Genomic DNA, 15,246 nt, shown 5'->3' with positions numbered 1-15,246 from the left:
ATATATATATATATATATATATATATATATATATATATATATGATGGTTTTTGTACTTAAATTTATTTGATCAGTTGTAAGAGTGATCAAAGAACAAAAGATATTTATAAATAATTGTGTACTAATCTTAAAGTTTCATGAAAAGTTGTTTATTTGTATGAGAATCTCTGAATTATATTTTCATGGTGGGGGGAGGCTTCAGATAAGTTAGTGGTAAAGTCATTTTGATTTAGTATTTTTAACTCCTAGAGGAGACCCTAACCAGAATAACATGGCATGATCTATATGTAAGAGCCAAGCCCAGTACCTGACACATTTACTGCTAGGCAGTCAAAAGGAAAAAAAAAAAAAAAACCCTAAAAAAAAGCATACACGTGAACATTATATGAGGCATTTATTGATGAAATTGTTCAAATTGATCAAAGGCAGAATGTAAATGATGTGAACATATTTTTGAAACATTTTTAGCAAACTGATGTATTTCTTTGTTATGACAGAGGCACATTGGAACTTCTAACCTTCTCCTGTTGCTAAATTTGCTCAGACACATTGTATAAATGAGGTCTATTTTTTTAAGGCCCCCCTCCCCTTCTTATCTGGCCACCTTTGTGAAGTTTTGAGTGTGTGGGTGGGATAATGAAAACAAATGGCAGTAGGTTTGTTATGTAACTGAAGGTGGTGTGATCAGGCTTTGCAGTAGCACCCTGAAACAGCAGTGTGTAAACTGCCATGGCCTTCAACTGTGGATCAGACTAGTGTTATCTTGTGATTTTAAGTACACAAAAGGGGTCAGACAGTTTAAGGGTTGATCAGAGATTTTCTTTAACACAGGACTGTTTTTCAGTAGAGGAATTTTGAATGTGTATACTGAAGAGATGTCTAGCATTTTATCTGAACTTTTTATGACCATTAGGTAATGTTTGTATCATTTTGTAAGTAAGCATTATCTGCTTGTTGTAGGGCAAAGTTTTGGGGTACATTGTACCCATCTAATGTGATGCTTATTATGCAGCTTTCTATTTTTTCCTTAGAACTGAAATATAGGAAAGAAACTAGCTCTATTCTTGCCTGCCTTTATCTTCTTGTACTTTTTTGGGGGGGACGGGGTGGGGGTTACTGGGGATTGAACTCAGGGGCACTCACCCATTGAGCTACATCCCCAGCCCTACTTTTTTGTAATTTTTTTAGAGATAGGTCTCACTGAGTTGCCTAACATGTCGCTGCCGTTGCTGAGGTTGGCTTTGAAGTTTTGATCTTCCAGTGTCAGCCTCTTGAGCTGCTGGGATTATAGGCCTGTGCCATTGCCACCTTGCCTGGCTTGTACTTTTTGTTCTTTGAAATGATAAGTGAATGAGATTGAGACTATTAAAAAGTCCATAGTAAATTAGCATAATACGATCAGACATACAATAAGGGTTTCAGAAAAGAAAAGTACAGTTCTTGAGCCTAACAAATTACCTGAAAATCCATGATCTTAAAACAATTCTTTATTTTTTCTTTAAGCTAGAACTAATTTTCAATACTAGATGTTAAACATATTCATTTTACATTACTAATTAAAGTTAAATGAAATGTTTGTGGTAATAAGAGCTTAAAAATACAAATTCTAGGGGCTGGGGATATGGCTCAAGTGGTAGTGCGCTCGCCTGGCATGCCTGTGGCCTGGGTTCGATCCTCAGCACCACATACAAACAAAGATGTTGTGTCCGCTGAAAATAAAAATAAAATATTTTTTTTTAAAAAAAAGCGAGACCTAACCAACTCAGTTAGGCCCTATTTAAAAAAAATACAAATTCTAATCTAAAATAACATGATTTATTTAGAGTTTGAAGCATCTTATAAAAAAGGTATTATATAACATAATTTGGTTATAAAAATCTGTTAGTTCCAAAATATAGTTTTTGTTTACTATTCCATACTGTATCTTTTATTTTATGCTCATCTTTTATATTCTCATTTAAAAAACTCAACCTTTGATGTTTTTCTTGTAGCATAGCCTTGGTTAAATATTTTTTTTTTCTTTTTTCTTTTTTGGTACTGAGGATTTAACCCAGGGGCTATGTACCACTGAGCCACATTCCTGGCCCTTTTTATTTTGAGATAGGTCTCACTAAGTTGCTTAGGGTATCACTAAATTGCTGAGACAGACCTTGAATTTGTGATCCTCCTGTCTTAGCCTCCCAAGCTGCTGGTATTCCAGGGTGCATCACTGTGTTGGGCTACCTTGCTTAAATCTTTACCTATTTTATCTTGTCTTTGTTTCTAGATATGTAAAAGGGGGATGTTACTAGTACCTACATCAGTGAGTGGCGTTATATCAATTGATTAATACCTGAAAAGTTCTTAAAAATAGGGACTGACACATAGTAAATTCTGAATATGTTTTGACTCTATTCATAAACCTATGTCTACGTTTAAAGGCAGATTCTACTTTTGTTTAGGTACTTAGTGCTTTCTGTTGATTATGCGATTATGTTTTAGAACTTTGGAAATGGTCTTTGACTCACTTTTGTTATAGATGTGCACTGTTCAATATGGCACCTACTAGTTACATGTGACTCTTGATCACTTGAAATGTGATTACTCTCAAATGTGTGTGTTGTGAGAGTAAAATACAGACATCGAACAGCAAAGGAAATAATCAGCAAAACGAAAAGCCAACTTAACTGATTGGAAAAATGTTTGCAAGCCACATATCTAAATAAGTGTTAAATATCTAAAATTTATAAAGAACTCATACATCTCAGTAGTAGAACAGCAAATAACCCAATTAAAAAAATGAGCAAAGGACCTTACTAGACATTTCTCCAAAGAATACTAAGAATGGTCAACTGATTATGAAGGTACTCAACAACATTAATCATTAAGGAAATGTAAAACCACTGTGAGATATCATTTCCTACCTGTTAACGTAGCTATTATCTAAAAGTTGAGAGATAAAAAAAAATGTAAGGAGTGTGTAGAAAAGGGAATACATTTACATTATTGGTAGGAATATAGATTGGTACAATTTTTATGGAAAACAGTTTGGGAATTGCTAAAGAAATTAAAAATATTACTACCAGTTAGCTCAGCAATCATTCTTCTGGACATATAGCCAAAGGGAATGAAATCATCACCTTGTAAAGATATCTGCACTCCCACATTTGTTAAAGCATTATGCATGATAGCCAAGACATGGAAACAAACAGATAAAGAAATTGTATATATGTATACAATGGAATATTCAGCCTTCTTTGCAAGAAGGTGATATGGGCATATGCCACTTGGAGGACATGTTAAGTGAAATAAACCATGTGCATAAAGAAAAATATTGCATGATTTCCCAGAGTGAATAAAACAGCAATTACCAAGAGGGTAGAGGGGGAAAACCGGGAGATACAGGTCAGAAGTTACAAAGTAGCAGATGTGTACTATGAACAAAGTCTAGAAATCTGATGCATAAAAGAGAACTCAGCTAATCAAATTGTATTTGGGATTACTGCTGAACGAGTAGATTTTTGTTGCTCTTACCACAAAAACAGACCAAAAAAAAAATGGCTAACTATGTGAGGTGATAGATATGTTAATTTGCTTCACTGTAAAATCCATTTTACTGACTGTATGAATCACATACATAATTTTTGTATGCCTTAACTATACACAATAAAATTTATTTAAAAAAAGATTTCAAAGACTTCCTACAAAAAGGTAAACTATCTTACTGGCTTTTTAGTATTCATCCCATGTTGAAATGATAACAATTTGGATATATTTGATTAAGTAAAGTAAACCATTGGTAAAATTAACTTTACTTTTTACTTTTTAAATGTGGCTATGAGACTATTTAAAATCACATATATGGCTTACATTTTATTTCTTTTACATAATTTTCTAAACAGTGCAAAACAGATTTAGGAATAATGTAGATTTCAAATATTTTTGTTTATATTATTATATAGCCTTTTAGACCATATTATTATACAGGCATTTAGGTTTACCATTAACTTGATGACAAATATTTTTGATCATCTCTTTGATTAAATCTGTCTTCTAGGATTTATTGATTTTTTTTAAAGACTAATTTAATTACATTAATTTTCCATGTTATAGGAAAAGGAAAAAATTGCTTGTAAATCTTTTCATAGCTAACCATTGACTAGTAAAATGTTCTTCTGGGTTGGTAAAAACCCAAATACTTGTTGTACTGGGTAAATATATTTACTTTCAGCTGTTTAATGAAGTGAGAGGCCTTGAGTTTTGTTTGGTAAAGATGACCTTTCAATATGCAGTTTCATTGGGCCACTGTTTGATCCAAAAAGGTGGGGGTTTTCCTCACTCAACAATTGTTTATGACTGCTAATTTTATTGAGCTCATAATCCCAGAGGCAGTTAGTGTTCTTTATGTTATAATTATTCGGTGGGTGTTAAGTGAGGAAAAAAAAATTGGTGTTGTTTTGTTCTCTGGGTTACTGTGTAACACCAGTGACCTGCGATTTGGAAAAACAGAGCAGAAAATATTACTGGAGGTTCCTATAGTATTTTTTTGCTAATTTTCAGACATAGTTTTATGTATGAACAAATGGGTATAAATTCTGTGTATGATAGGGAGCCTTTTAGACATGTTTTCAGAGAAACCTAGATGTTTTGAGGCAGAAAGATTCCTTGGAGAAGAAACCAAGAACTGTATATTGTTTGATTATTGCTAAAGATTAATATTAATTTATACATTAAGATTCTGTATAAAAGAAACTGAGCTGAGAATTTTTGAGGATGGATGAAGTATTTAGTTTAACATGGTTTTAAATCAAATGAGTATATGTTCCATTTCCCTCATGTAACTCCTTTGCTTTACATAGCTATATTAAACACACTTGTACTTGTATGTATATATGCATATTTAGCTTGCTTTTTCATAATTTAATGTCTTAGTCTGCCCTTCCTCCCTCCCTCCCTTTCTCTTCTCCCTTTTCCTGTTCCTCCTGCCCCCTTCCTCAGTCTACCTCTTTCAATTTTAAAAGATCTCTGTCTCATTCTTTTAAACTTCTGCATAGAATTTAATAGTATGAGTTCAATTTTTCTTTCTCTTCCTTTTTTGGATATTGTATTGTTGATGTGAGCCTGTTTGTGCTTCATTACTTTATGAATTGGCAGTTCACAAAAAATATGACCACTTTAAAAGGAGTAGTGTTTCTTGAAGCTATGTAGCATTTTTAAGAGTGTAGCTTATCTACCTGTATTATGAGTAATAGCACAGGGTTTATTTTCATAAAGCTATGCTCTGGGCACAGTGTTTTTATTAGGGTCCTTCTGCCCCAACCATTTTCCTTTTCCTTTCGACTCCTATTTATCTTATAGGTCAAAACACTCCTGAAAAATTAAAAAAACAAAACAAAGCCATGGGCTGCTATTAAGTTAGCTTTTTCTTTTCCAGTTTTCAGTTTCTCCTTAATTTTTTTCTAGAATCAACTAACTGTATTACATTTTCATCTTCTTAGTTTCTGGGCTGATTTCAGGTTTCGTATCCTTATTGTGTTATCTGTTTTTTTTAATATTAAATTTCAGTACTTAAATTAAAAAAAAAATTTAAATATATTGCATATATTTTCAATTCTAAATAATAATGACAAATAATAATTATTTGTCAGTTACAAAGTGATGTTTGGATATATATACACACATAAATATATACATTGTGGAATGATCAATACATTTATTTAATAATATAATAATACATTTATTTAATAATATTAAATTATTACTAATTTATTTATTAAATAAAAGTGATGTATACACTGTATGCATAATTGTATTCTGGATTAAAGTACACTATTAAAGTCTATGGTGGAGCTGGGGTTGTGGCTCAGTGGTGGACTGCTCACCTAGCAAGTGCAAGGCCCTGTGTTCGATCCTCAGCACCACATAAAAATAAGTAAAATAAAGGTATTGTATCCAACTACAAATAAAAAGTAAATATTTTTTAAAAAGTCTATTGGGGAGATAATACTTTTACATAATAGTTATGGGGGGAAAATTAACAGTGATAGAAATATCTTGGAAGGATTTTCAGGCATGAATGAGGTAACTTAAATTTTGGAAGTTCAGGAAATATTTCCTGGAGGAGAGGGAATTTGAGCTAAGTGTGAAAAGTTTTGGTAAGATTTGACATGGAAATTTAGTATTGTGTATGTATACTAGAAGGAATAATACATAGTTTATAAATTAGTAGTTCTATTTTATAGTTTTTTCCATTATACGTTTTGAGAGTCTAATTTAAAATTTTAGTTCATAAACTTTCACAGATTTATATCAGATTAGATTGTTACTTGTATTTTAATTACAGTTATCTTTTACATAGGAACCTATTATTTTATTTGAAGTTCGTGTCTCCAGACTGAAAGACAGGGGGAATTTTAAATACTATGTATGTCGATCTATAACTTTTTTCAAATGCTTTTTAATGCCTTCGTGGAATAAAATAGAATTTATTGAATAGCCCATTTTTCATATTTTTCTAATTTTATCTTTGAAACTACCTAATATTAAGGCTGATTGAGAAAACATGTTCTTAGAGAAGCAATTTTTAATCTAAGGTTGCACAAGTTTCACGGTGGAAGAATCTAGTAGATCTTTGAATGTCCCTCATCTACTTACATTTTTTCTGTAATCTGATTTCACATCTTCTGCATATATTGTTGTTGTTCTGTGTGATGCTGGAGATTGAATCCAGGGTTTTGAGCGTGTTAGGTAAGCTTTCTACTACTGAGCTATGACCCAAAACCACCTCTATATATTTGATAGATTTATCTTTTAATTTCTTTCTTAATCATTGGCAAAATTATTAAGCTTGTTTTAAGGGACAGAATTTTTTTTTTTTTTTGTACTGTAGTTTAAACCCAGGGGTGCTTTACCACTGAGCCACATCCCCTGTCCTTGTATTTTTTATTTTGGGACAGGATCTTGCTAAGTTCTTAGGACCTTGCTAAGTTGCAATCCTCTTGTCTCAGCCTCCCCAGTTGCTGGGATTACAGGCATGTGCCACAGTGCCTGGCTGTCTTTATCAAATTAACATGCAGGTGATTTATACTTTGCTTTAATACTGAGCCCAGCACTATTCCCTTCCTCCTCTTGTGTGTGGGGAGTTGCATTGCAGAATCACTGCCTTAACTCTGGCCAGTAAGGGTTCCTTCTGTTGTTTGTTTTGAAGACTTTGAATTGTAAGACGTTTTGGGTCATGTACTTTGGCCAGATGTTCAGGTGTGCTCCCTCTTTTTACTTTTTCTGTGAGATCCAGTGGGCTTGATACCTGTGTGGTGGATAACATCATATTTCAAGCTCTTACAATTTTTCTGTTATTATTCCTTAACTACCTTACAAGACTCCACAAATTATAAAAAGTATATAAAAAGTATAATGGATTCCATTTGATTCTAAGAGGATTCATTGGTAATGAATCATGAGATCTGGTTTCTTGATTAAAGATGAACAGTCTCAGAAGTTTTATTACAGTGATATGTATAGAATGTTTCACCACATAAACAGACAAAGAAGTTATGTATAGTTTCTCTTCTACTTAATTAATGAATACTTCCTGGTGGCTTGACAAATGTATGAACCTTTCTCTAGCTCCAAAACCAAAAGGACAATTTAGGGCTTTAACTCAAAGAAGTATTGAAAAGGAACTTCATAGAAACAGGCTTTAAATGTCTAGGTCCTCTTTTTAGTTTTTGAGTTGTTGCTGAGTAAATTATTGTTAATTTCTATAATGAGATCGCTCCATTAATTTGGTTTGATGTGTTCCAGACCAAAGGAAAGAAAGTCAGAATTAGGATATTCAGAGATCCATTTGGAAAGGTCATATTCTCAGCAGTATGAACTCCAGATGAGATTTTTTTTCTTTTTGGTTTGTAAATAGATTTTCATATGGACCTGCACATTATTCTCTTTTTCTTTTATTTGTTATCTGTCTAAATAAATGAATGTATCTAATTCAGAGTGTCAAAGCAATCTTCTCTTCCAGGCAGTTCCTCTGCTGTGTGTTGGATAATGCTAGTTTACTTGGTTGTTGTTACCACATTTGAGTTTATGTTGTCTTTAATGAAAATAAATGGTGTTTTCATAAGGAAACAGATATCTTGGAGGGAAGTTTTAAGTGTTCAGTTGCCCATGATTTTCACCTAGTTCTCAGAAATTTGACTTAGATCTATTTATCATTATTTTATTATAAGTTTCTGGGGAGATGAGAACATAGTTTGCCTTTGGCTTCTGACAAAGCAGAAACAAATTTAGGTTTGTTAGCAAATGGTAAATGTGAAAAAAGAGGAATGTTTCATCTCTACACAATGTGTTGGATTGTCAAATATTGATTTTATGTGAGGATGGTCACAGCAACACCTGTTAAATGACTGTGTCCTTGCAAGCAGCTGGTTGCATCTTTGGCCTCTTCTGCCTTTTTTCTCCATAATATATTTGTGTAACCCTGGAATACTGAGGTCTAAGGAGCTTTACAACAACCTTTTCAACAGTCATCGTGTGTGTAGACAGTAGGACTGCTCTTTCTTCAGATTTTCTGGTTTCATCAAAGCCACATGACAGGATCCTTCAGATATTAGTGACAGAGCGTACTCTAGTTGTGAAACCCTTATATTTGTCACAAATATCACTTTTCTTAGGATCATGAATTTCCTTTTGTTGTTAATCACTCCCACAACTGTAAGGAGTGTGGGAAAGAACACAAATCAGGAGGCATTGAAGAAGTGTCAAAACAAGAGAGTTGTCCTTGAGAATTGTCTCTTCTTTTCTCTTTTATAACTTCATTCCCCAGAATTCCTCCTACTTTCCAAGGGGTCTGGAGAGCTACTTATTTTGTGGGACTTGTATGTAATTTTTGCTTAATATAGTGAAAATATACTTGAAATTTCACTTCCATGATTTTTTCTTGGAGATCCATGTGTGATTTACTTTCTTATTGAAAAATTATGAAAATGTTTATAAAACTGTGTCTGTGTTAGGAATAGTACATTTTTTGGGACCTGTAGCTTGAAGACATTTGTTAAGTTTAAACCCATGTATTCAGAGAGTAGCTCATTGCTTTTCAATCTTGTAAAGGTTACTAGCAGGGGAGGCTCATGAAGAAGCCCTCCTTTTAAACTGGTGTAAGACCTAGAATGTTAGGACTAATGTAAAAGAACTGATGCATTCTGCTTTTTTTTTTAAAACTGTTGTCATCAGTTTTTTGAACCTTGAAATTTTGGCTTGATCTTTAACAGCTGCATGAATCCATTGACTGGTTAGACCACAATTTATTTAAACCTTTCCCCAGTTTTGATTATTTTGATTGCCTACACTGTTCACGTTCCTAATAGTGTGCCTGGGGATCAAACCCAGGGCTTGTGCATGCTAGGCAAGTGCTCTACCCTTGGGCTACATTCGCATCCCTGATGAATATATTTGTAATATATATTTTTCCACACTTCTAATATCTCCAAGAATACTACACTAAAGGATATGAATTAATTTAAGGTTAAAGATATGTTCTTCCAAGTTACTTTCTAGAAGTCATACTAATTTACATTTTCATAGCTCATTTTCATAAATGTTGAGCATAATAGTAAAACAAAAGTTTATATGGTTATTCAGAGTCACAAAATTATAGAAAAGTTTTTTTCCCCCCTCCCAGTGCCGGGAGTTTGAAGCCAGGGCTCACTTATGTTAGGTGAGCACTTTAACCACTAGGTTACATCCTCAGCCCTGACATGGATATCTTTTTAAAAAATATTTTTTAAATTGTGGATGGACACAATACCTTTATTTTGTTTTATTTTTATGTGGTACTGAGTATAAATGCAGTTTCTCACCACATGCAAGGCAAGCACTCTACCACTGAGCCACAACCCCAGCCCCATGAATATCTTTATATCAATAAATATGGATCTACATTAAGATATTTTATTGCTGCATAGAATTCCATCACATGGTTGAACTTTTGAATAGGTATTTAGGCTATTTGTTTTCCCTTATTATAAACAATACTCATTCCTCTCTCAATCTCTACTGCCATTATTATGGTGAGGCCATTTTGCTTGCCTATCTTATATTAGTCCCCTAATTTATTCATCTTTTCTTGCCCATAGTCTGTTCCCATAGTAGTTGACCTTACCCACTCAATTCTGGTGTTTTCTGTCATACTACTTATGAGCAAGTTGAAGTGTAGTTGAAATGGAATGTTAGTGTTTTGGGTTTTATTTTTTTGGTGGTACTGGAGATTGAACTCAGGAGCACTCTACCACTGGGCTATATCCCCAGCCTTTCTAAAAATTTTATTTTGAGACAGGGTCTTGCTAAATTGCTGAGGCTGGTTTAGAACATGCGATCCTACTGCCTCAGTCTCCCAAATAGCTGGGATTATAGGTGTGTGCCACTGTGCCCAGCTGTTCTTGGCGTATTTAATGTGGGTGTAAAGCTAGAATAGCCACTGTCATTTCATAGACAATTTAATTTTTGTTTCTTCTCCATTAAGGGACTCCCTCCTGCCTCCCCCCTCCCTCCTGTGGTTGTTGAACTTAAAGCAAATAAATATGAGCTGAGGATGTGGCTCAGTGGTAGAGTGCTTGCCTAGCATGCATGAAGCATGTAAACATAATTAAACTTAAGATAAGATTAGAAGTCTTATCTTACATACACTGGTTATGCTTTTAATTTGGCAGGTATTGCTTAAGGTGATGTTTTGATTTTCTGTACTTGGAAGGTTCTAGTCTGCCTTCCCTTGCTCTTTTCCCCTTTTATTTTTCCTCCCACTCCCCTCCTTTTTCCTTCTGCCCTTTTTTTCTTCCTTTCTTTATTAAAGCCAGGATATAAGTGATGCTCTTCTTGGTTTAAATTTTTAAGGCTATTTTGCATATTTTTTTGGCTTGCTAAGTAGGATATAGTCACATACCGCATAACAGAATGTTTCAATGATAAAGAGCATATACAACAGGGGCCCCATAGATTATAATGGAGCTGAAAAATTCTTATTACCTGGTGACATTACACCTGATTTAAGGTCATGGTGTACTGTGTTGTCCATGTTTGTGGTGATGGCGCTGTAAAGAAACCTAAAGCACTGCAAAGTCGTACAGAACTATAGCACATACAATATGTATAGTACAGAATATACTTTAATAAATACCTGTGTTGCTGGTTTATATATTTAGTATATTTTTATTGTTTAGAATGTACTCGTTCCACTTTCAAAAATTAAAGTTTACTATCACATGTTTCAATAGCAGCATCCTGTTTAGCATGTCTTTTACTGTATCATTGTATCTTATGTTTTATTTAATCTTGTATGTTTTATTCATCATGGCTATACCATATATATGTACCATATGACTACGTGTGTAGTAGGCTGTATAATGTAGGTTTGTATAAGGATACCCTATGATGTTTGCACAACCAGTGCAATCAACTAATGATGCTTTTCCCAGAAAATATTTCTGTTATTAAGTGACATGTGACTGTAGAGAGTAATACGTTGTTTTGTGCTACTGATTGGTTATGCTCTAGCTTAACTGAGTGTAGGTGTGCATGTAAAATAGCTCTCAATCATAAAATATTTGAATTTTTATAATAATTCATTGTTATTTTAGAGAAAACGAAAGGTATTTTAGATTATATTCTCGGTGGTTATCAGACTTACTATGGGTGATTCACGTGGCTATTTACTTAAGTGGAATGGTGATAATATTGCCCAGCTTTTCCAAACCTCTGTGAATCAGACCCCTTTCCTTTACCTGGCAAATAGGCAGAGAATGAGAGAATAGATGAATGAGTGACTGACTTGTCTGCTGACTCTTGTTAACATGGTTGAACTGAAATTTAAGTATATCAAGCCCTGGATGTGCTTTAGAAAGGTTTATGGATAAATTTTTAAGCTCAAAAGTAGTTTGACTTCACTAAAGTTAAGCAAGTGTGCTTTAATTAGAATTGTTCTGTTTCAGGTAAGTTAAAAAAAATAAAAATAAACTAGCTTGGAGTAAACAAGATGGGGAATTTGTTAGGAGGCCTTTAACCTGTTTCGCGGAGTGCAGGAATAAACCCGACTGATCATGGGCCCCACTTGATCAGGTGCCCACGGCTGGCCTAGTTGGTCATAGCCAAGAATGTGAAGCCATCTAATAAACATATCTGTGCTCATTGGAGGCCCTTGAAGGGTTGGATGAGCTGTCAGTTAGTAGAGAAAATGAGCCTATAGTGAATGGTATGGGCATCCTCAGAGATCTATCTCTCCTCTTGCTTTAAATAGTGGATTACTTGCCATATTTGTAACCAGGAACCTCTAAGTTACATGTTGTAAAGTTTATAATTTCAATTTAATATATTTATAGAAAGTAAGGCTAAATCTCCTCCCCTCTTCCCTTTTAACATAGCATTGATTACTTTTATTTTTCGGTGGGAACCAATTAGGAATAGCCCAACTCCTGGATCATATGGCCTTAACAAATATTGGTAGTCAAATGAGTGAGCCCTTGAGAGGAAGTAAGACCCACTCATGTGGTTTTGCATACTGAGTTTATAAAGGAAACCTTCCTGTTCCCTCGACCTAATCTTCATGGTCATCTTTTAGATTTTTAAAAAAAATTTCTTTTGTTAATAGACCAAATTGAAAAGCCTTTTCTTTTGTGAGTCACTGAACCAAATAAAAATTTGTTGAGGCCCCTTTGAAGTACATTTTTAGGGTTTCTAGCTATCTAAGCCTTATGAATATATAGAAATTCTTTTGTTGTGCTAGGGATGGAACCCATGGCCTTGTACATGCTAAGCAAGTGCTTGATCACTGAGCTATATACCCAGTCCTAAAAAGACATTTAAGACCAATTTTTAATGGGAATTTTTTAAAAAATATAAAATATAGCAAAATTTTAAAGTCTTAAATGAATGGTTAGATATTGATAAGATAGTACACCTTTAATATATAGCTAGAATTTGACAATTCCTCACCATGTCTGCAAACCCACTGTACACAGCATCTTGTCTGGAGCTACCATAGCTTCCTAAGTTATCTCCTTGCTTTCCTTTCAACCTTGTACAGTGTCTTCTCCAAGGGATGTGACTTAAGTTGGAATTCTCTGCTTAGAGTTCTGTAGTTGATTCTCATTTTATAGTAAAATCTGAAATTCTTTGTGTGACCTAGAAAGTCCTGCAGGATTTGACTTCTCTCTCTTTCACCTGGATTCTTGCAGCACATACCCTCTTATTGTGCTGCGGCCACATTGACCTCAAAGCACACTTACTTTAAGCTTTTGCACTTGTAGTTTTCGTTGTCTGAGCCTTCTTGCTGGTCGTATCTGTATTTTAGGGTTCTGTGAAAGTTCACTTATCAGAGAGACTTTCCCCGATTACTCTCTAAAAGAGCATCCTTCATCACTTTTCTTTTTTTTTAATTTAAAATGTTTTTCATTGGTGGGGAGTGAACCCAGGGCTTCACATGTGCTAGGTAAGTACTCTACCATTGATCTACACCCCACTTCTGTTTCTTCTTCATAGCACATATAACTCAACAGTACATATTTGTTATCTGTTTTCGCTTGTAGACTTGAAGTTGCATGAGTGCAGGTTTTTTTTTTTTTTTTTTTTTAATTCTCTCTTGTATCATCAGTACCTGGCATATAATGGGTGCTCAGTAAATATTTGTGTAGTTGGGTTGGTGTATTACAGGCCTGGCAGTGGTAAATGCAGGGGGGTGACTGTTGAGTTCAGGAGATGGAAAGGAAAAAGAATTACTAGCATCCCAAAGCTTTTTTGTACTTTTTCTAAAGCTGGTAGAAGTAGTTGCCTTATATAATTTAGAAATTGATATTTATCAAAAAATATTTGGTTATATTCCATGTAAGATGAAGATGACGACTTTATGTGTAAGAAAGCAGCCTCTAAATCAAAAGAAAATGGAAGATCTACAAATAGTTATCTTGGAACATCAAACATGAAAAAGAATGAAGAAAACACTAAGACCAAGAATAAGCCTTTATCACCAATAAAACTTACACCAACCTCAGTGCTTGATTATTTTGGAACTGGAAGTGTCCAAAGATCGGATAAGAAGATGGTAGCAAGCAAAAGAAAACAAGTGAGTGTTCCACATGCAAGAAAGAATTTTCAGATGATAGCCATGTACTGATGTTAATAAGAGGAGAAATTAGGATGTTATAAATGGGTCAGCATGTTTTATTAATGAAGACAATTTTCCTGTGATTAGGATAAAATGTGTTGCCCTCATTTTAGAGGACAAAGAAATAAGATACTACATAATTTTTCTTTATACTTCAAAACAGGAAAAAGGTATGAAGACTATTAGAAAAAGTTACAGTTCTTAGAATTTAAATTGTTTTCTCATAATACAAATTCATTTTACTTGTGACTTCAACCAGACAAAATTAGATAATAGATTTGTTCCCAAATGAAGTCATAAATACATCCCTTATGAATATGCTATATTTGACCTTCTCTACTGGAGTTAGATTCATCTTTTTCTGGCTGTATAGAAATTATAACTTAGTCAAAGCAGCCTCCTGAGTTAAATTAACCTGCCCAGTAGTGTGTGTTTGTTGATTTCATATTAGTGCTTCCATGGGACAATGTGATCATTCTTATGTTGATTTGCCAGTAAAGTTGACATTTTGGCTGGTGTGGGTTACAACTATTACTGATATACTTATCTCATTGGTGTGTTTAATCAGCTATTATAGTCAAGAAAAAACACCTTATTTTTAACTTGTTTTATGCTGATACTGTTTAATTTTCTTTGAAATATAGCCTTCACAGAATACAAATGATTCCATATTAAACGATGAAGTCATCGCCAAGCAATTGCAACTTGATGAAGATGCAGAGGTATTGGCATTTTACTTAGGTATCATTAATAACTTGATGTTTTGATGTGCCGTAGCTAGGCAAACAGTCAAGATAGTTCTAGTTTAGTTTTGAATTGAGCTTTATTGGAGATTATGTGTAAAGTAAGTTAAAATCTAACATATAAAACTCTAAATATCTATAAACTCTAAATATCTATGAGACCAAGGGATAATTTTACTTTAAGATTTATCCTTAGGGCTGGGGATGTGGCTCAAGCGGTAGCGCGCTCGCCTGGCATGCGTGCGGCCCGGGTTCGATCCTCAGCACCACATACAAAACGAAGATGTTGTATCCGCCGATAACTAAAAAATAAACATTAAAAAAATTAAAAAAAAAAAAAAAGATTTATCCTTAGAGTTTTTTTTTTTTTTTTTT

The 15,246-nt window shown here is 33.9% G+C and overlaps 1 protein-coding gene across 3 annotated transcripts in view; it reads left to right on the top strand.

Moving 5' to 3' along the window:
- Rfc1 (replication factor C subunit 1) overlaps positions 1-15,246 on the top strand; it is a 111,063-nt gene that overhangs the window by 24,139 nt on the left and 71,678 nt on the right. For all 3 annotated transcript variants that reach the window (XR_007341062.1, XR_007341061.1, XM_015482039.2), the window contains exons 5-6: positions 13,854-14,086; positions 14,773-14,850. Coding sequence is in view for 1 of the 3 variants with exons in the window: in XM_015482039.2 (XP_015337525.1) it covers positions 13,854-14,086; positions 14,773-14,850 (311 nt within the window). In the remaining 2 variants the exon portion in view is untranslated. The remainder of the gene's footprint in view (positions 1-13,853; positions 14,087-14,772; positions 14,851-15,246) is intronic.

The sequence above is a fragment of the Marmota marmota genome, unplaced genomic scaffold (assembly GCF_001458135.2).
Source record: "Marmota marmota marmota unplaced genomic scaffold, marMar, whole genome shotgun sequence".
Lineage (NCBI taxonomy): Eukaryota > Metazoa > Chordata > Mammalia > Rodentia > Sciuridae > Marmota > Marmota marmota.
The sequence above is the reverse complement of the archived record's forward strand: the minus strand, read 5'-3'. Positions and strand labels throughout refer to the sequence as shown.